The 22,130-nt window shown below is 46.8% G+C and overlaps 1 protein-coding gene and 1 pseudogene across 1 annotated transcript in view; one reads left to right on the top strand and one right to left on the bottom strand.

The window, feature by feature from the left end:
- The window catches only part of ABCA4 (ATP binding cassette subfamily A member 4), a 135,115-nt gene that overhangs the window by 13,531 nt on the left and 99,454 nt on the right, over positions 1–22,130 (bottom strand). The window contains 11 exon segments of the mRNA XM_089919409.1: positions 2,069–2,198; positions 2,566–2,689; positions 5,529–5,676; positions 6,703–6,818; positions 10,454–10,631; positions 12,312–12,481; positions 12,737–12,811; positions 12,936–13,041; positions 14,430–14,462; positions 15,979–16,073; positions 21,242–21,428. Of these exon segments, the coding sequence (XP_089775535.1) occupies positions 2,069–2,198; positions 2,566–2,689; positions 5,529–5,676; positions 6,703–6,818; positions 10,454–10,631; positions 12,312–12,481; positions 12,737–12,811; positions 12,936–13,041; positions 14,430–14,462; positions 15,979–16,073; positions 21,242–21,428 (1,362 nt within the window).
- LOC111164073 (nucleophosmin pseudogene) lies at positions 17,067–18,648 on the top strand (annotated as a pseudogene).

The following is a 22,130-nucleotide window of genomic DNA, read 5'->3' as shown; positions in this document are numbered from 1 at the left end:
GAGACGCATGTGGCACAGTGTCTGGCACAGAGTCAAGACTCCTAACCTGAGAGCTGTTATCATGAAAAAGCCCTTCGTCTATGGCAAGCACTCAGCAAATGATAGCTACTAGTGCCCAAGCCTCCCACTTCTTTTAGTCCATCAGGTTATCTCATGCCCCCAACCATAGTTCTCCATCAGCTGTATGCTAAAGGCCTAACTCCTCAGCTGAAATCCCAGAGCCCTGCAGTCAGGCTCCACCTACTCTTCCCACCCGCTCTCCCATTTATATCTTGGACTAACTCCGCCGCCAACCGTTTGATCTACCCATGGTCCCCAGCCCATGCTAGCCTTTCCCAGCTCGAGCCCCCACAGGCACCGCCAGCGGCTCAGTGTTCTTGTTCTCCTTCCCTGCGGAGCAGAATCCTCCTCGTCCTTAAAAGCACAGCGTCTTCTCTGAAACCCTCCCTGAGCACCCTGACCTCCACACTTTCCTTCCTTCCTCCCTGGCCATATCCAGATCATTACTAAGTACTGTCTAACAGACTTCCTACTGTTTACCCAATCAACTTCTTTTACTCCATCTCCTAATGCCCCCATTCCTTTTCAGGTTACCACTGTCTCACGCCTGGGTGCCAAAGCGGCCTCCTGTCTGGTCTCTCCCCTTCTAACCCCGGCAGATCATGTCATTCCCCTGAGCAAAACACCCCAACAGCTTTCTGCTGCCCTCAGCCTTAAATTCTAGGTCCTCACCAAGGTGGGGGGCATTTCACCCCCTGGCTCTGCCCTCCTCTCCAGGCCCATCTCTCATCCCCCTCCCCCTCTCCTTTCACGGACATCCTGAACTCCCCGCAGGCAGGCGTGTCCTCTACCAAGAGCACCTCTTCTTCCTCCCTCTCCTTCCTCTCTTTTCCTGCTTGCTTCTCAGTATGGCCATGGCAGTCTTCTTGAAGCCAGAGACTGTGGAATACTTCTCTGGTCTTCTTTCCGGCCTAATGCGGCAGGACACGCTCAATGGTGCTGACACCAGAGTCTGAAGCTAATGAGTCTGTTTCAGTAAATAACTCCTCCCCGTCTCCTGCCCCAGGCCCCCTAAGATGTGGCCAAAGCTGCAGGGGTCCTGTAAGGGCTGAGGCTTCCGTGGACAGCGACTCCTCACACTGTCTTTCCCACACTAGAACCACGTACTGGCCATGTTGTTTTATTCTAAGTGTGTTGACACCCATTATCTCATTCAGTCTCTTTCCAACAATTCAATTCCCTGTGGATCAAAACCTCAAGACGAGTCCTCTGAATCTTTATTTACACGTGAGCACATTCAGCCTGAGAGGATGAGAGGATAAGAGACAAACACTGTCGGGGAAAGCTTCTTCTGAGTGCCCCATGATTTGCAATCTGGGGCTCTGGGCTGAGCCCAGTAAATGTCAGCCTGGGTTGCAGAGGGGGCTGCCTTCTGGAAAGTTGAGCACCCACTTCAGAATGATGCAGGGCCTCAGGCAAGAGCATGGGAAGAACGGCACAGCTGGGGTGGGCCAGGGCTGGCAGGAACCCCCTTCTTCCCCAACCAGGGGGGCACAGTCACTGCCCCACCTGCTCCACACTGCATCTGGCTGCCTTCACCCCGAACGTCACCCCCATATTACTCCCTTCCTTCCCTGCCCTGGCCCCATTCTCAAATCTCTGACTAGCATAGGGGCCCGCTTTGTCTATTTTCTCATGAAGGCATAAATCCATTTCCTAGTACTTTGGATACCAATGAATCATTATCACTTGCAATGCTATGATCCAATTTAATACGACCATCTATTTCTTAAATGAATGGGATTAAATATTAGTGATCGAAATTAATAGCATTGTATTTTAAACACTTTAAAGTTTAAACTTTAAATACGCACAAATTCTAATGTGCCTATATTAATGTACCTCTCCTCGTATTATTCAGAACAAGCCAGGCTTCGAGAGCATAAAGAACTTTATGGAGTGGGGCTCATGAGGAAAGAGATGACCGCTTGGATGTGAAATCAAGTTCCCTGACTGACAGGCCCAAGGAGCTGGCCTTGGTACCCTCAGGGCAGCGGCGCGAGCATACCATAGGGTGAAGAAGAATTGGTACTGGATGAGGAGGGTCAGGAGGAAGTACACCAACCCTTCTACTGCCATGGCAACCAGGTTCTTCCCAATCAGGTCCCACTGGAACAGATTTGAAGAGTGCTCCTCACCTGGGGATGGAGGCCACCAGAAATCGACAGGAATTTAGTCCACTTAACTGCCCCAGCTGTCCCCAAAGACCTAGTTACAACACTAGGCTCAGCTAGACTAGGCCTTATGCAAGGGATTAAGTCAGAGGCAAACCCGAGTCTCATACCGGCTCCTCAAGTGAGACTAGGGAAGAGTAGGAACTGCCCTTGACCCCTCCTAGTCTCCTTAGCCATGGAAACGGAGGCACTCCGATTCCTTCTAGTGTCCGGGAAATCCCAGACCAACCAGGTGACCCCGGCCCCAGCCCAGGCTGCAGGTCTGTCATAGGAACTCCCACTGCAGCCCTCCCGGCCTTGGAGGATCCAGGGCCATGTGACTGCTACCCACCAAACCGGGCATAGACGTCTGTCACAGCCTGGCTCAGTGCCAGGTCAATGAGGCCCCGGCCCAGGCAGAAGTGGGGGAAGATAACGAGCAGCTTCCTCAGCACGGCACTGAGCCTGAGCAGTGTCTGAAATACAGAAAAGCAGGACAGTCAGTGATGGAGGCCAAGCTTGGCTGCCCGTCCTGAGCGGGCTGGGGCCTGGATGCCCTCACGGACCAGGACCAGTGGAAGGCCTGCAGCCAGAGGGGATGCAGCAGCCAGACTGGCTACCGGAGGGATTCATCAAGCAGATAGGAAGTTTTGGAATACTCACAGGAGGTGCCTCTAGCCGGCAGCCTGCTTGAGGAGCTTTCACTGCAGACTCACTTTGACAGTACACAGGAACGCTCCAGGGCTTTTGTTACCAGGAGATGCAACTGCTGGGAGTGTGGCCCAAGTCTCTCTCCTTTGGTACAGCTGTGAGCCACACTGGGGGCTGAGGCTCTGTCACTGGCAATATCTTAGCCTAGCTTGTACCAAACGGGAGAGGGGCCCTGAGCATCTTCTAGCTCTGCTTCTCAGCCCCCACAGGACAGCTACAGCTGTCTGCAACTGTCACCAGCAGAAAAGATGGCTGGAGACTTCCCCTGGTGTCTGGGTTGAGTTGTGGGGACTTGTTTTCGGGTGGTAGAAGGTGCTTGCTGCCTTAGCCTCAAGTGTCAGTGTCAGGCAGAGGGGACACCGAGGGGGTGAGGCTGACCCACTCTTCTGGCCCAACCCTGCTGCACAACCTCCTTCCTCTCCAGCCTCCGAACTTTTGCTCACGTTACCCCATCTCCTTCTATCTACCCCTCCCCACGGGCCCACCCCGCTACTCCTGGAAGGAACTATGCTCTCTTGCCTCTAGGCCTTTGCACTTGCAGCTTCTATTGACCATTGCTATTAGCTGGGAAGAATGCTCGTTCCCCTCCTGCTCTCTGGCAGATTCCTGCCCTTCTTTAGAAAGCTCGCTCGAATAACCCCTTCTCTCACAAGCCTCTTCAGATTCCCACGGTAAAATATCCAATCCCCTCTCACAGGACTTACCACATTGCCGTGATTGATTATTTGTTTGCCTGCCTATTTTCTGCACTAGTCACTGGTCCCCAGACAACAGGAACTGGGTCCAGATCATTTTGGTGTCCTTCCTAAACACCTTACACGTGATTAGTTCACAGAAGGTACCTCATTGTTTATTAAATGGGATAATAAAATCCTATTTATTCCAGGCCAGGCTCAAACTTAATTCCTCTACCAGGATCCTCTTGACCCCCACAGTCCAGCTGTTTTGGCCCACTCTGGTCTGTAGTGTTTCATCTGTCTTGCTCCTTTGATGTTCTGCCATACACTGTCTTATGGAATGTCACGTACCGTGGTTTATATCAGTTCCTAACTTGGTGTGCAGGTCATTTACTGACTGGAAGGGGAGTTCCTGGGGCCGCGCTTGTTTATACCAGCACATCCATCACATGGTGCTTACCTAGTGGATGCCTCTGGGACCTGGGGAGCCTCCTGTGGCATCCTGGGAATTTCTGCAGCATCTATTCCACAGTTTAGGTGAAAGAAACCAGCTTTTTTTTTTTTTTATGCAGGGGAGCGGGTGTGCTCGGTAATTGTTGGCTAAATGAGTGCAGCCCGCAGGAGGGAGGATGTTTTGGGTTGCTTTAAGCTATTTAATTATTCTGAAGTAACAGGTTCGCTTAAGACTCAGTGAGCTGTGAGCCTGGGACAAAAACAGCTCTGAAGAGCAGCATTTTCAGTCTTCCAGGATGCTCTGACCATTGGCAGAGTCTGTATTCTCATCCACCTCCCTTCTGGGGTCTGACTGTGACATGGTACGTTTTTTTATCAGTCATGGGACAGATGGGGTTTTGCTTCTTGTTTAGTGGCCACAGAAAGCCTGACAAGGTCAGGGAAAGAGTCGCTCTCAGGAGGCCATTGGACTGGGTGGTTAGTGCAGGTTTGCTTTGGGTCTTCCCAGCAGTGCCCAGAGGCAGGAGTGGGGACAGGGGCCACAGGACGTCTGTGCAGATGCTCTGGCTGGTACCAACCCTCTCAACTTCAAAGACCTTCTGAGAGAGGGAAAGGCTAGAGAGGTGCTGGGGACACAGGCACACAGGAGAGCCCACCGATCCCTGGGTATGTTCCCAGAACAGTCATGGCCAGGGCTCAGACACAGGGGACTGGGAGAGGGAGTGTGGAGCAAAGACAACCCTGTAGTCACAACCACTGTTTTTAGGATTCATTCTTGTCAGTTCTTTCTGGGCAAGGAGAAGTCTGGGGGTGTGAATGGGACAACTGAACTTCATAGCTCATAAAAATGAGTCACTCAGCACTCCAAATTCCTAACCCTAACCTCAGGATTAATTTTCATGTACAATAGTATATGTTACTCTGTTACAATATATGTAAGAAATTGGGAGAAAGGTTATATATGTATTTGCTTATATGTCTCTAGAACACATAAGAAACTCATATGAAAGGTTGTCTCTGGAGAAGAGAACTAGGTGAGTGGGAAACAGGAGTAGGAAGGAGGCTTTTCATTGCACACCTTTCTGTTCTTTTTAAATTTTGAAATCACATGAATGCATTACCTCTGTGTGTGTGTGTGTGTGTGTGTGTGTATAAAACCTAACACCCAAAGTCCCCAAGGAAACCTTCTTGAAGAAGTAAGAAGGTCTAAAAGCTTAGGATTATGAAAGGTCATTTATAACTTGCAGAAAGGGTTCAGAAAACCGTGACACTCAGAGCACACAAATGAACAAGGAGCTTAAAGAAAAAAAGAAAGGAAGGAAAGAAGGGAAGGAGGGAAGGATAAAGGAAAGGAAGAAGCAACATTCATTTATACACTAAGATTGTACAGACACAGTGCTTGCCTCTGGCTCTGCTTGACCGTCACACTCTCCAGTATCCTAATAATCAAAGAAGCTGAGAAAGTTACGCTTACCTGGTTATTCTCAAATAATTCCAAAACGAAGGTGATGGCACTGCTGTTGATGCCGATGAACAGATTAGCACAAGATAAGGCCACATAGGCTGTGCTGGGGACATCAAATAGGAAGGATGCTGGGTACATCATGGGAATGACTGCCCATCTGTGTGAAATGACACAACGCGGTGGACGGAGTTCCAATTTCCGTTCCATCTACTGTACCCCTAGATATAATGCATTCCCCTCTCACATGGGGTGGTACGTTTGAACTGGTGAGAGTCCAGGGGAAACCGAAGAGATACTTCTTCCCTTGGTCTTTGCTCTTCATCTCTGAATGGAGATAACAATGCCTCTCCTGACCACCTCATGGAGTTTTTGTGAGAAGCAAAAGCTGTGAATGTACTTTGTAAATTATAAAGCCTTACATAACATAGGAGTGTTCTTCCCACTCTAGTCTGGCTCAGCAAAGCTGGGCTGAGATCCGAACAGGCTCATAGTTCATTGTAGCTGACGTGTCACAGTCACACTGGTTCCTGAATTCTCTATTTCCAAGACAGAGGAATGGAGACCATTGCTCTGGCAAGACTCTACTGGCCCCTGATAGGTAGGGCCAGGTATTATGATCTCCATTTTACAGATGAGGAAACTGAGGCCCAAGTGGGGTGAATTACTTGCCCATAGTTACATACACAGTAAGTGGTGGGCCTGGATATAAAGTTGCATGCTCTATAATTCTACTGGACTTAATCCCTGTGTTATCCTCTGGCCCTGACCCAGAGCAGCTTTTCAGGTGCAGTCTCCCATGTGCAAATAACCCTTGGCTAGTACAGGAGACACTGAGATGGACGGACTGGCCACAGATGAATGAGAGTCAGAGCTGAGTGAGGAAGTGGGGAGTGATGGATTCCCAGACTTTGGTCAGGTCACAGTTTGAGTGGAAGAAGATTAAGATTCAAGCCCTGTGGGGTGTCTCCATTGTACCCGAGTGGATGAGTGGGCTGAGGGGCAGGAATCCCTCTGTGCGTGGAGTCGGAGACAGAAGCCAGACAGATTCCTGGTCAGCAGCCGCAGACCCTGCTGGGAGCTGGAAGCTGACCTTGGCACTGCAAACCCTGGTTTTCTGTCAGAACTGCAGCCTCCTCCCCTGGCTTCCCTTTGGCAACATTAGCTAATGGCCCACACAACTCACCCGTACAGCATGAGCAGTGCGACCAGGGCTGGAAGATTGTCTGAAGAAGTGTAGGCTTTCTTCTGAAACCCGATGAAGATGCCCACCACCAGTGCAGCGCTCACAGTGTAATTCATCTTGAAGAGAGAAGAAGGGAGGGAGGCACTTAACCCCTCTGCACCTGTGCTTCCTGTTCTGCAAAATGAGGGCTGGGCCAGCCTCCTCCAGCACTTATGTTTTGGGATTCTGATTCTATTCGTCTAAACATTTCTTGGCTAGCGAACGTATGTTAAGTTGTCCTTAGTCCTTCTACCCCATGCCACCCCCACCTCCCTACACAGGAGGGAGGGTACAGTCTGTATCTTTTGAAAGAATGAATTATAAAATTCCACCTGATCTCTCCTTCTCTCCTTCCAACCGATCTCAAAGTCCTGTTGATTCTACTTTCTAAGCATGTCTCCAGAATTCAGAAAAGCTTAAAGTATAATCCTTGGCCTCACATCACTTCCTCCCTTCCCTTCATACAGAATTAAGTCCTAAAGCCAGCAGGCTTGACAGGGAAATGTGGGCAGCCACGGTGGGGTAAGGGGAGAAGTCAGAGTGGTCCCAAGCAGAATGAGAGCCTAAGAAGGGTGAGAAGGGCATCCACGGAGGTAGACTGGTGTGCAGTGTTGGAGCCCCAGTGGGGTCAGGAGGGTGTCTTTACAGGGGGCTGATCTGTTGCGGGATATCAGAGCCAGAGCAGCACGAGGAGGACCTGCGCGTGGCGGGTGGCTGGAGCAGGGAGAGGAGCGTGTCCACACAGGGGAGAGGGTGAGGGCAGAGATGGGGGCTTATTACACGCAGGTGTACTGCTCAGGTAGGCACATGAGTCAGGGGCAACAGGAACCAGGTTCTCACTTGTGCAGAAGGGAGTTAAAAATATGGAAAGACAGAAAACCAGAGGGAGCCTGTGGTGCTGGATTGGAACTAGTGGTTTTAGTGAGTGTTTTGTTCAGTGTATAGATAGACAGAGAAGTATGGATGTAAATGTGTGTATGTCTGTGTATATACCTGCATATCTCGCCTAGTTCTCTCCACTGAGAAGGCCTGGGACCAGTGAATATATCTAACACCGAGATCTTGGTTTTTGAGGGACATTTTCCCCTGGAAGGAACAAGAGCTCCTTGGGGGAGACGGCTGATTCCAGGGTAGGGCTGTGGGGAGGAACATCTTGCTGGGCAAAGAACTTGGAGGTACTCAACGAACGTGGGGACACAAGTCAAGAGAGCACAGGAGCCAGCTTGAAGGGGCTCCGACTGGCCAGACTGGGGATAATCTGAGCACCAAAATCAGCTAAGAATGGCATCAGATTGTAGTCTGTTGATTCACACAGGAACCACAACTCCATACAGGCATAAATAAATGGAAAGCTTGGTAACAAACAAACAAGATATTCACATAACTTCAAAGCACATCTCTCTAAATTCTTATTAATTATAAGGAAAAAAGTAACTTTACAGTGAAGAAGCTCAGCAGACACCATCTTCATCGAGTAACTGAAGTGACCATCATCAGTAATAGGACAAATTGAAATCAGAAGCTACCTGACAGGGTGCAGTGAGCAGGACAGAGCATCCCTTCATGAAACTGCAGCCATGACCCGAATCCAATCATGAGGAAACATCAGGCAAAGCAAAATTAATGGACTTTCTGCAAAATAACTGGCCTATGATCTTCAAAAGTGTCAAGTCATGAGTGTCAAGGAAAGACTGAGAACAATCCCAGGCTGAAGGAGACTAAAGAGTCAGGACAACTGAATGCAATGCATGATTCTGAGCTAGCTATTTTTCTATAAAGGCATTATTAGGGCAATTGATGAAACTTGGGTGGGGTCTGAGGATTAGATGGAAGTGATACATCAGTGCTAGCTTCCTGATCTTGACAGTTGCGTTGTGATTGTATAGGGTGAGTCCTCGTTTGTAAGAGGTACACATTGGAGGTGGCTGGGGTGTGTATGTGTATGTGTGTATGAAGAGACATCCTGTTTGGAAGTTACTCTCAAATGGGTGAGGAAAATAGTTTTGAACGGTGTTTACAACGTTTCTGTAAGTTTGTGGTTGTTTCCTAATTTAAAAGAAAAGAAAAACAGATAATATATAAAAAATAAGAACTTACAACATCGTATATGCGCTGCGTGAATGATATAAACAATGAGTATTTGTTCATTTATTCAACAATGACCCCCAGGCCAATGTTATCTTTTCGCCACTGGCTAAGGAGGGTGCTTAGCTCCAACACCATAGCTCCTTGAGTTCAGATTCCAGGCCAGCCTTAAAATTCTAGAGCATCAGGAAGCCTGCTGGCATCATAGTCACTGTCTCCAAACCCTTCATTAGGCTGCTAAGTGTCTACTTTGCTAGTATCATCTCCCATTCAGACACCCATTCTGTCCTTCTGTCCACCAATTTCTCCTTAGGCTCAGAGATCTGTCTGTAGTCAGGCACACACAATGGGTCAGCCCCAAGTGTTAATTCTATTCCTTGTCTTAAAAAAAAAAATTGAATGCAAAAACCCAGCACTTTAATAGCTTTTCAGTGCAGGTGAGCCTAGCTCCTCTCATGCTTTAAGCACAGGGCCAACTTGGGTGGCTGCAAGGGATGTTCTCATCCAAAGTGAGGTTTATTGGCTCTGACCTCCTCCCCATGTGTTCATAAGTGTTTCCTCTTGTAGGCAGAAGAGAGGAGGGAAGACCAGTTGGTACTGATGATCTCTGGCTTTATATTGTTAAGTGATGGCTGCTTAGTAAGTTGAGTAAGATATTTGCCATCATTGTTAAAAGTCATAGTGGAAAAGGTTGTTTGTGTTGGTCTCCATCGTGATATACATTATCATCACCATGAAGTGGAGACTCGCGTTAGTCTTAGAATGCTGAGATAAAACAAAACATCTTGTTCCCCAAGACGCCTGGAATAGACTGGAGTTAGTGTCATAACAGCTCCCACATTACAACCAGGCCTTCACTGTCAAGCCATTTTGACCCTGTGGCCTGTCGCAAGGTAACCCATCCTGACCCCTCTCTTCCCCCACCAATCCTGATTGTGAGAGAGGTGGTAGTCTGCTGTTGATTTGATAAATAATTTTTTCTTCATCTTCCCCCAAGTGGTAGCTAATCTAATATAGTGAAGCTCTGGTTGGGTAGGCAAAATAAGGCCACTGGATAGGGTTCCCAGATTTAGCAAATAAAACTATAGGATGCCCAATTAAATTTGAATTTCAGACAAACAACCAATAAATTTTTTAGTGTAAGAATGCCATATTTGGGGGGGGGAATTAGGATATACTTATACTAAAAATTGTTCATTGTTTTATCTGAAATTTAAATTGAACTGGGTGCCCCTTATTTATCTGGCAACTGTACCACAGAGCAGTTTCCAGTTTACCCCTTTGAGGGTGCGGTGGGACCTAACAAGAGGATGTAGTGTGAAGGGCCTCTTGATATCATCTCTTCAGCTCCCGGTTACTCTCAGGAAGGCCAGCCTCAGTGCTGCAGAGCAGTGATTATTTGGTGCATCAGAAGGCCCCTTATGCAGGGCCTACAGAGTTCCCACTCAGTGGTTGCTAAGCTGTGCCCTGCATCTTTCCCCAGCTTGGGCCCTGGGCACATCACCTTCCAGCAGCCCTGGCCTTACGAGAGCCCCACCCTACCACGTCCCTTCAGTCAGAGCACACACAAACGCCCACCCACCTTGGGCCCACGGGGGTGAGGGAGGTGCTAGGTCCTGATACTTACGATGTCCCAGAGGAAGTTGGTCAGCCAGTAGATGGTGGGACTCACTCCACTGACAAACTGGAGGTGCTTAGCTTTGTTCACCCTCTCCTGGATCAAATAAAGGACAAAGCTGGCAGGGACGAAGGACATGGCAAAGATCACACAGATGGCCACCACAGCATCCACAGAAGTGGTCAGCCTGCAGAAGGACGGGAGACAGAGGGAGAGAGGGGAGGAGGAGCGGAAGCAGGAGAAGAACAAAGTCAGGCTCTCGGAAGCCCTCACCAATGCCAGGGAACCGCCTCCAGAATCCCCTTCCCCAGCCTGAAGCTTGTCATCTCACTCAGCTGTGTAAATCAAACTGGGTCAAAGGTAGATGGCTATTTGTGCATTTCCTGTTCTACGTTGATGTTGAATATTAAGGTTAATATCAAATATTGTCCCCTGTTAATATAAAAGTCTAGATACATTTTCTTTTTATTACATTTTCTAATTATTTGTTGATTGTGTATAGAAACGGATTTTTACATTAATCTCATGCACTGCAATGCTCTTACTAGTTCTAATAATTTGTCTATAGATGCTCTTGAATTTTTATGTAGTTATAGGGTCTGTGAAAAGAAATAAATTTTTAAAAGAAAAATTTATCTTTATTTAAATTATCTTGTTAAATCATGCTTTCAAGAAACATCATAACATAGGGAAATGTTACGTTATAACATAAATTTAAGTAAAAAGGGAACAGGCTGATTATACAGGATGTTGGATCTTATTCACTCTTTCCCAGATCAGAAAGAAAGCATCTGGCTAAGGGGGAAAGTGTGGGCTGAAATCCAACCCGACCTTCACATACAAGCCATGCACTCTGGTGTAAGCCAGTGCCCGCCTTGAGAAAGGAGCACCTTTTACTAATTGCCACAAAGGCACCATATGTGCTAGTCGCTGCTCTGTTAAAATTACAAATAGCTTGATCCACACACACACTAAGATTATAACAAATTACTGGAAGGAAACACCCAAAAATGTTTAGAGGAAACACCCTAAACTGTGTTGGGTTATAAATACTACGTTCTTAAAACTCTATTCTATAAACTTTATTTAATGAGCATATACTATGTTATATACTATTTTTATAATCACAAGAGACTCCTCTCTCATATTTCATATTCAAGAGGCTTGGCAGGAGGTATAGAAACTTGGGCTAAGTGAGAATGGACATAGACTACTTTTCCTCAGTCGAGGGCCTCAGAGGGTGTCCTGAGGAAGGTCCCAAGGGCCCAGGACCCACCCAAGTTTAGCCACGACCCTGGGCACGTTCAGGGCACTTGGAGTATATTGGGTCCCCTAACTGCCTTCCAGAAGGAGTTTGCTCTAACAAAGGCATTCTCACCAAATGTAGGCCTTGAATAAGGCAAACATGCTACAAATTGCAAAAGAGTGAGGTTTTTACTGCTAGAAGCTGAGCCTAGGCTTTAGGAAGGTAAGGATCTGTTGACATGTCCGAAGCCTGACTGTCTGGGGGAAATTACTGGAATCTAAGATAATTACTACTGGGGCGATGAAAGATTTACTGAACCTCCCAGTTCCTGGCAATCATTTTGCATACTGGAAAGGAGAGTATTTGTGTAAGCTCCAGGAGCAATGTGTTATCAAGAGCCAAAAGGGAACGGAACCAAACATATGCTTATTTTCCAAATAAATATGAGGAGGAAGAATGGCCACGCAGTTTGGCACACGAAGTCTTATGTTCGTGTGTGTGTGTGTGATTAAACAAACTTGCCATCCAGCCCAGCAGCTTCTGCTAGTGAAAATCCTCTCGGGGTGTTTAGAGTGGAGAAGGTGACTAGAAAGCTGTGAGGCCGGGGCCTCAGTAGCTTACACTGTAATTTCGGAGAGCTGCTCCTTGGTCAGGTTCAGAGGCTGGCTTACAACGGTGATGCCATACTCCTCGGGGTTCCTGTCCTCATGCAGGCTGGCCCGTAAGATGGCGTTGTGGGCCACGTTGAGGAAGCTGACCAGGGCATGCCAGCCTTTGTTGTTAAACCACACCTAGAGGGCGGAGATGTGGCTTTGTTAGGCTCTGCTACTACATAGGAGACTCTGCACTAACAGCAGCTGTTTAAAGAAAAAATGAGCTGCAGGAAAAAGAATGTGAGAGGGAGGAAGGTTTTGGCCGCTGGGAGACATTCCATGCCAGATTTAAACAGGAGGAGGGATGGAATTTAATTAAGTTGGGAAAATGAAAATAAAACAACCAGCTCACATGAGTTTTTAGCTCTAGGGCAGACTGTGCAGGGCCAATACCTTAATGTTGTCTTCAGTTTCTAGATGTTTAAGGAAAGCAGACATTTCTTTAGAGGCTTCTCTGGTGAGAGGGCCCTGGAAAACCATAATAAACAACCAAGAGGTTTTTTTTTCCCCCCTTCCCTTAGCATTCATGATCATTTCTATTTCATAACTGACAAGTTGAAAGTCCTACGAAATCTCCAGTCTGTTTACATACCCCGCTCACATTCATTAACTGGCCAAGGTCACTTAAAAATCCAACAAGGGCTTCTCCAGTGATGGGGGGAGCCGGGAGCTTTCCTCCAATGGAAATTCCTCCGTACCTGACAAGGGAGCAAGAAGTCCTCAGACCTGTGCCATGAACCATGTGTGTGTGCCTTGTGGTTACCGGAGCTCTCAGTTTCAGTAGGAAAGTGTGTATTTTTGCAGGAATTGTTTGGCCCATCGGGAAACAGCTCCCCTTTACAAACCAGCTTTAACATCTTCCTCACTGCCTCCAGGACTGACCCCTTCGGAGCCTGGTGTCTGCGCACCTCTCCAACCTCACCCCTCCTCAAGCCTTCCCTCCAGTGGCCCATTCCGGCCATGCAATCATTTCCAGAGCTCACAGTGGTCCAGGCTGCCTCTGTGTCTCTCTGCCTTCGCAGGGCTCCCAGTTTCCCCGGGTGCCTTTCCAGCTCATCTGTCCTATGTGATCTTCTCTTTGAGGTCTTCCCTGACTTTCTCCCACCCCTACCAGTGGTCCTTTTTCTGTGCTGCTTCTGTACTTTGCAGGTACTTCCGGTGTGCTGGACTCATCGAAACTGGTCCAGTCCTGCCGTACCTCTCTTGGTGCCTCTCACCCACCCCTGCCTTGACTCCTGCTCTAGTCCTTAACTGGATCCCAGCCTTGGGTCCCTCCCACTCTAAACTATCTTCCACACTGCTCTGGAAGTCTTCAGTAACGGTGCTCGAACACGGGCCTGGGCGTGTCACTCTCTGGCTTAAAACCCTTCAATGGCAGCATAAAAGCCAAACTCCTCAACAAACAAGATTAATTTGTTGGATAGGCAAGGCAGAGGAGAAGAACTTTATTTCTTAGGGACTCAACTTGTCCCCCCGCCTTTCTGCTTCAGCTGAGGTCCCTCACTTCCCTCTTGGGAGCAATTCTAAAAGCTGAATTTCACTTTTATAGTCTAGGATTTGCCCAGGAAGTCAAGTCCACATCAGCTCTGCATTCATTCTAGAGGCCCTGTTCCTGAGGGAGCCCGCGAGGCGGGCTCACTCCTAGATGATCCCTAGAGGATTCGCAACCTTGGGAACCGTGTGAACCTTCAGGATGCCTCAGGAACGGGGTGAGTCAGGGGCTGGGCCAGACGCCCCGAGGCTTAAAAGGAATGGGCCAAGGAGTGCCAGGGCATAGGTTACATGTGCTCTTGTTCTAAACTGTTATTTGCTCAGAGGTTTTAGAACCTTCCTGGAGTGAGAGTGCTCTGGAATTCCTCTTCAGGGAACATCACCTCTCATTTATGCCCTCCAAGGAGATCTACTGCTGAGCATCTTCTGGGCCCAGGGTGCGTGTAGCCATGTATCCTTCAAGACATGTCTTATGAATTCCTGAGCACATACAGAATAGCTCATCCACATGACTTTGAGGTGTGGCTTTTTTATGTGCAATGAATTTAAATAGATCACTCTCAGATTTTTATTTCTTATAAAAATAATTTCTTACCTCTGTTCATTGACCCAGTATTTGCTCTTCAAACTGAAAGCCAAAACAAATCATACAATGAATACAACAAGTATGCAGTAGTGTTAACTTTCTTCCCCAAACACTCGCTGGGGTCTCCCAGTCTTCAGGGGCATTTTTTTGCATTTCCTGATGTCCAAGCAATGTGGAAACCTCCCAGGCCAGGGGCCGAGCCTGAATAAATATGTGGAGAAAGGACTGATCTTTTCCAATCCTGCCTCTCCAAGTCACATCCTGCCTGCAGGGCTTTCTGGGTGGCCTTGTTGTAAGGTCACTTGTCAGATGATCTGGACCCAGAAAATACGGCAACGACCATGCCAGCATGCAGTGAAGGCTGCAGCCCTCCCCTCTTCCACCCTGTAAGAACGAGACTTTCATAATCACCTGCACACTTGGAGGAAGTTCTGAATTACTCCTAGCCCAAAGTTAAGAGACTGGCTTCCAGTCAATCAGGGGCAAAATTACAAGATAGGAAACACGCAGATACCAACTCTGGTCCTCATAGTTCAGCCTCATGGACTATCATTGTCATTAAGCACAAAATCCAAAATTCCATATTGCAGATTTGCTGCTGAGCACGAAGTGTGGGATGGTCGTTGTTCACTGCATTACTGAATAGATTCTGTGCAGCCTGTCTTTATTTTTGCGCTTGGACGCTGTTCTTCATTTTGCTAACTGCTGGCTTGGCACTGCCTTCTCAACAGCTGCTTTCGCCATCTGCAATGTGTTACAGTCAGCTGAGTCCATTTATCCCTTGTCGAGGGACTGGGAGGGAAAGTAACTGTAGCTACTACTAAAATTCCACAGTACGTTTTCTTTTAAAGTTCCAGGGAACATGGGGCCCAGATCAGGGTCCCCTATAATCCTCTCTCCATAGCATGCTCTTGTCATTCTACTTGCTCTGATGGGACTGCTGGAGCAGTCCCGGGGCGGGGCTTGTGAGAACAGTTGCAGAGCTGCATTTGAAAGGGCAGTGATACAGGTGATAATTCACAGGTAGAGTGTGACAGGTGCAGTTAACCTGGACAACCTGTGGGCTCATGCAGACTATCCCACTGCCTCTCTCCGATCTTGGTCTGTTTCCTTTCTCCTTTTTGCTTCTTACTTTTCCCTCTTGCTTCTCTCTTTGTCTCTACCATTTCCCCTTACTCTCCTTCCTCCCTTCAAACGTCACCTCTGTTTTTTTAACTAATTAAAATATGAGGCATCTCTGTTTTTTAACTAATTAAAATATGAGGCTGTATTTTGGACAAATTCTATACTTTCTTATTTTACTTGTAATAGTGCACGGCTTAAACGTTACCTGCTTGTCCTAAACAAAATAAAAAACAGAGCAAGATGAATCATAAGTTGCATTCGGCTTGTATATGCCTCCATTGCTCTTCCATTGGATGAGGCTCTCAAATTAGGAAAACGAAAAAATTCCACTGCCCTGATTGTTGATAAATCACGAGAGGAAATGATCTTCTGTCCCTAGTCAATATTTCCCACAGGGAGCCAGGATGAAAAGTATAGAAAGGTCTCTTCTTACCTGCTTCGTATAAGAGCAGGATACGTTTTCACCAAGAAGTCGGAGATGTTCCTGTTTGTAAGGTCTTGTAGAATTTCAGTGCTGCGCTGTATTCTCTGAGGCAATGAGATATCTGCATTAATTACTTCGGAATTTGAGGTGAAACTTCTTGTTCTTTTCCAAAAATTATTTATAGACTCAGCTACTGGGAAAATACTAAGTAAGGCGCTGGCATCTCCCCAGTTCCCATAGCAATGATGTGGGAGTCACCTTCGAACCCTCTCTTTTCTTTATTCCACTGATGACACAGGACAGTTCTCACTTCAAAATAAATCTCCAGCCCATCAGCATCTCTCCAGTTCTACCACTATTACCCTAAACCAAGCCTCCACCTACATGTCACCTGGACCTCTACAGACACTTCCAAACTGGTCTCTGGTTCCACCGTGGCCCTGCACAATCCATTCTCCATTCATTAGCCAGACTGAGCTTAACAATATCAATCAGAACATCCCATTTGCCTTGCTTACCACACTCCAGTAAACCCTAGGATCAGATCCAAATTCATTACCAAGGCTGAGCTCACCTGCTGCTACCCACCCCCACTGCCCACCTCCCCACTTCTTCTCCCTGTTTCTCAAATGCACACCTCTCATTCCTGCTGTAGTTTTGCACTTGGCAGCAGCTCCCTCTGCCTGGAATGTTCTCCCTGGACAACCTCTCATGGCTAACTTGTTATCATTCAAATCTCAGCCCAAAGTTTATTCCTCAGAGAAGCATTTGCTGTTTCTAGTCACATACTGTAGTATTGTCTTCACCTCTACCTGAAATTTTCTTTCCAATTAATCTGTTTACTCGTTTTCATCTGTTACCCCCTTTTGGATACAAATTCTGTGAGAGCCAGGACTTTTTCTGACTTGTTAGCTGTTGTGTCCCCAGCACCGAGAATAGTACCTGGCATATAGCTGGCACCATAAATTTTGACATGAATGAAAGAATTCAAACAGTGCATTACAATTTACAAATCACTTTCAGAATACATCTAGAAGAACTCCGAGTTAATCAAAAGGTTTTAGAGAATTCAAAAGTGCACGAGCCCTGGTGTGATTCTGTCCTGCGCGACTGTTCCCTGGAACAGTAGTCTTTTATCTCCGTCCACCTTCTCTCCCACCTAAGTGCATGCCATCAACCCATGGAAGATTCGATGGACATGGACATGAGCCCTCTGAGGCCCCAGAACTATCTTTTTCGTTGTGAACTAAAGGCCAACAAAGATGATCACTTTAAGGTGAATAATGATGGAAATGAGCACCAGTTATCTTCAAGAACGGTCAGTTTAGGGGCTGGCGCAAAGGATGAATTGCACGTCATCAAAGCAGAGGTGATGAATTATGAAGGCAGTCCAATCAAAGTAACACTGGCAACTTTGAAAATGTCCGTGCAGCCAACAGTTTCCCTTGGGGGCTTTGAACTAACACCACCTGTGGTCTTACAGTTGAAGTGTGGCTCAGGGCCTGTGCATATTAGTGGACAGCACTTAGTAGCTGTGGAGGAAGATGCAGAGTCAGAAGATGAAGAGGAGGAGGACGTGGCACTCCTAAGTGAGTCTGGAAAGCGTCTGCCCCTGGAAGTGGTGGCAAGTTTCCACAGAAAAAAGTAAAACTTGTTGCTGATGAAGATGAAGGTGATCATGAAGATGACGATGACCATGATGAAGATGATGACGACTTTGATAATGAGGAAGCTGAAGAAAAAGCTCCAGGAAAGTAATCTGTACAAGATATTCCAGCCAAAAATGCACAGAAATCAAACCAGAATGGAAAAGATTCAAGACCATCAACACCAAGATCAAAAAGTCAAGAATCCTTCAAAAAACAGGAAAAAACTCCTAAAACACCGAAAGGACCTAGCCCTGTAGAAGACATTGAAGCAAAAATGCAAGCAAGTATAGAAAAAAAGCATTGAACAATCCTGGGCACTACTGGTAAATTAAGCCCAAGGATGGGGAGAGGGGAAAAGGAGAGACAAATATAGTCCAAACTGAGTATCATCAACAATCCAGACTGAAGTCTTTTATTTTCATCTCAATCCCCTTATTGATTTGCCCCCTTCCAGGCTGGAAGCAACCTCTTGATCTCCTAAAACACTTTCTTTTGACTGCTGTGATTCAGTGGACCTTATACTTTGCTTTCTATTACTTGTGGATTTGCCTCACCTCTTTGACCATGTTTTAATCACCTTTGTATCTCCCTAGCTGCTCAACAAGTATTTGAATCAAAAAAAAAAAAAAAAGTAAGTTCATGAGTTTGACCACCAGGTGGCAATATCACTTTAAATTTGGGAATACATAGCGTTTAGTTTCTGGTGAATCATGAACCTGCGGTATCAAGGGTGCCACCCAGAGGCAGCCGAGGAAATTTCTGGCAGTGTTACATCACCATCATCACACTATTCTTTTCATTTTTCGTGGTTTCTGTCTTTCCCGCCCCTTTCTCATTTTACTCCCTTCTTCAGTTCACTTTCTTCACCTTGTTCCTCTCTAACACTAGGAGGAGAACTAGCATCTCCTGAATGCTTACTGTGTGCCAGGCACAGCGTTAAATGCTCTACATTATCTGCCTTAATCCTTATATCCTGTGAAAGAAGAATTGTTGCCTTCGTTTATAGACAGAGAAACTGAGGTTCAGAAAGGTTAGCTAACTTGCACCAGGTTAGAGCTTGTGGGTGGTTGACCTAGGATTTGAATCTGCATCTGTCTGACTCCATAGCCTTGCTCTTTTCACTCCGTCACCTGCTTCTCAAGCTGAAAATGGCACCCACGTGAGCTGCCAGGCTCCCCTGGTGGAATCTAGGCTGGAACAATGGGTGGTGCCTGGGAATTTATGACAAAATATTTTCTAAAAGTTCTGTCAAATGAGATCCTCCTACAACTTTATCTCTGTGTATCCCAGAAGTCAGGGATGGAGCCCCTCCCCCTCAGGACCCAACACCATTCAAAGAATATGTTAGGACAGGAGGGGACCCTAGAGGAGATCACAGCCACCACCCCATTTTCCAGATGAGGACGATTTACCATCTCTGAAGCAAACTCATGCTCTCTGGTCTTATTCCAGGCAAATGGGGGAGTGTGTGTGTGTGAGTGTGGTGAGTGGGTGTGGACATAAGTGTGTGTGTATGTGTGAAGGAGAGAGAGACACTCACGCACATCGAGCAGCTTCTGTGCAGATGCCTGATGCAGATGCTCCCAAGAGAAGCATGAATGATAGTGAGGAGAGGCAGGAGTGACAGAAAATCACAGGAACTGATTTGCTTTTTACCAGACTGGCTAAAAGTCTTTTACATTTTTTCCTCAGGGACCAAGGGCTAACCACTGAAAATACATTTCTAAGTGAGGCAGTGAGCGTTAAAGTCAGGATTCACTGAGGAATGAGTCCCCTCACAGCTATGCTTGGCCTTTCCTCTCTGTTCCAGCCAAGGGCTCACTACACAGGGTCACAGCCTCGGTGCCCTGCCACTGGATGTATTTGAGTAGAAGCAGCCACAGGGGCCCTCCACAAACCCAACAGAAGCAAAGCTTCCTCTGGGGTACCGAGAATTGGGACAAGCCCCTAAGTCCCTCTTTTGGGATCCCTGTGATGCTGTAGTGGCTGAGTTATGATTCAAAGAGAAAATATACTGCTTGAGAAATAGAAAGGTACATGCTTTTAGCATAAAAAAGGGAAAGGTAGGATGTTCATAAACACGGAATCATTTATATACAAGCCAGCAACTGTGACTGACGCTGTGGCAAAATTTAGTTGTCCCCCATTACTGCTCTGCCCTCTGCCGTTTGCCATAGGAATAGACTTTTTTGTTGGGTACAAGGACACCCAGAATAAAGACGATAGTTCCCAGTCTCCTGTGATGTCCCGTTCTGGCCAATGATGTACACATGAAAGTGCCTCTGTGGTAGCTTCTGGAAATCTTCCTTAAAGATAGTGTATTCACACACTTTGCCCTCCCTTTTTCTTCATCCCTTCTTCCATCTGCTGCCTGGAAAGTAGATTCTGCCATCTTGGCCAAGGAGACTGACTTGTTTACCAGAAAGGAGGGAGTGACATAACAGAATGCCATGGACCACCCATATAAACTTTTACATGAGAAAGAAATGAGCTGTGTCATATTTTATCCACAGTTAGTTTGAGGTTGTCATCACTTGAGTTGAAACTATTTCTAAATAATAGTTTCTTTATCTCATTGCATTCTCATAATAATGCTGAGAAATAAGTGCAGTTATCCCCAATTTATAGGTGAAGAAATTAAGGCTCAGAGAGGCCAAGTAACCCACCCCTGGCTCTCTGATGCCAATGCCGGTGCTCGCCCCACCTGCCACACTGCCTCATGGGGAGTCGTTCATTCACTGGCAAATCATGAGAGAGGACCACATAGGACCCAGCTCTGTGCAAGTCAGCTGGGAGTCCAGTTATCAACCTGAGACAAGGTGAGACTTCTCTGACCCCATTCACTGTCTCTGAAACCCCTGGAGCGGCTCACTGTGATACATTCTGGCATTCAGAACTCCTGAGAGAGGAGGCTGCTCAGAGCCAAGATTGTTGTTATCCCTGCAAAACATAGGTTGCTAGCTCTGTGTGTGTGTGTGTGTGTGTGTGTGTGCATGTTAATTACACAGCACATGGAGAGTTTCTTAATTAAAATTGTTAGTAAGTGTGCATTTGAAGGGACACTACAACACGGTTGATAACAGAAAAACTGGAAGGCCACGTGTCCAACAATGAGAGAGTAGTTAAGTAAATTAAAGTAAATCCAAGCAGTAGGATAGTGTGCAGGCATTAAAAATGTTAATGTAGATGTATATTTATTGACATGGCCGTATGTTCATGATATGTTGTTAAGTGAAAATAGCAGGCTTCAGGACAGCATTTTGAATATAATCCTGTTTGAATGGATAAAAACCAAATGTTATTGGTGGTTATCACCAAGTGATGGGGTAATTTTTTTTTGTTCTGACTTGTCTGTGTTTTCTAATTTTTCTATAGCGATCATGCCTGATGTGTAATTTTCTCAATACTTAAAGATATTTTCTTACTAGATTGAATGGGGAGTGTTTGGTGGAAATGAAGCTTTTGGTCAGTGGCTTCCTCCAGGAGGTAAGGACCTGGAGCCTCATTTAGTCCTTCACTCAGCCGTCAGTCTGAAAACGTTAGTTGGCTAGAAACTCAGGAGGCGCAATGGCTGTGGTCACAGACAGGCTCAGGGCCCTAGCAGCCCCTGGAGGGGGAGGTACCTGAGGGGGTGGGAGCCCCCCTGCGCCCCCAGGGCACTCGGGGAGCATGGTGAGCTTCTCTCTGGTGCTGCACCTGCAGGAAGGCGAGGGGTGGTCTGCTGTCCATATCTGCCTCTGGAGCAGGTGGGTGACATCCGGGGACACAGAGGGAGTCTTCCAGGCGGTTGAATTGCCACAGGGGAACTCCCTCATGGAAGACAAGAACATATTCCACAATCAGCTTCAAGGTTGATAAAAATGCCTCAAAATGAGAAATAGTGCCCAACCCTCTCCTTCCGAGCCTTTCCTCCTCCTCGGACCCATGCATTTTCTTCTACTCTTGGAGGTTGGTTTCTGCTCAAGAAAAAATCAAGACTAGAATTTTATTGATTCACTAGATGTGGGTGGGGCTGGGAAAAATTATCTAGCTTGTGGATGGCTTAATCTCCCTTTTATCTGCTGGCAGCTCTCACCGTTTAGAGAACAAATACAAGAGGTTTTGAAATTAATCTATTTTGGTCCTTATCAATAACTGAAAAAGACTGGATGAGAGAAGCAGTTAAAATTACATTGAACGTTTTGAATTCTTGGTGGATTTCAACTGCCCTCTAGAACTCTCTTCTCCACACTTAAAGCAATAATTGAAAGTTGGCCATATATGTAACTAATGCCATTCTTGGTCCAATCACACAAGGGCACATCCCCCATCTGCCCCCCTTCTCCGTTCAGATTCCTTTCAAATAAGTTGTGAGTCGCATATGTCAACTCAGTATGGTACTTTTATATGGAGAATTATAGAAATACAGAGCTGTCCTGTGGTGCAGGGGCTTCCTGAGGGGCAGTGAACACCCTTGCACAGAGGTGTTGATGGAGAGGCCGGGTGAGTGCTGCTCAGGGGTATGGTAGTGTT

Source organism: Delphinapterus leucas, chromosome 1 (genome assembly GCF_059928025.1).
Source record: "Delphinapterus leucas isolate spDelLeu-1000000601 "Yukka" chromosome 1, BTC_Dleu_Yukka2, whole genome shotgun sequence".
NCBI lineage: Eukaryota > Metazoa > Chordata > Mammalia > Artiodactyla > Monodontidae > Delphinapterus > Delphinapterus leucas.
The sequence above is the reverse complement of the archived record's forward strand: the minus strand, read 5'-3'. Positions and strand labels throughout refer to the sequence as shown.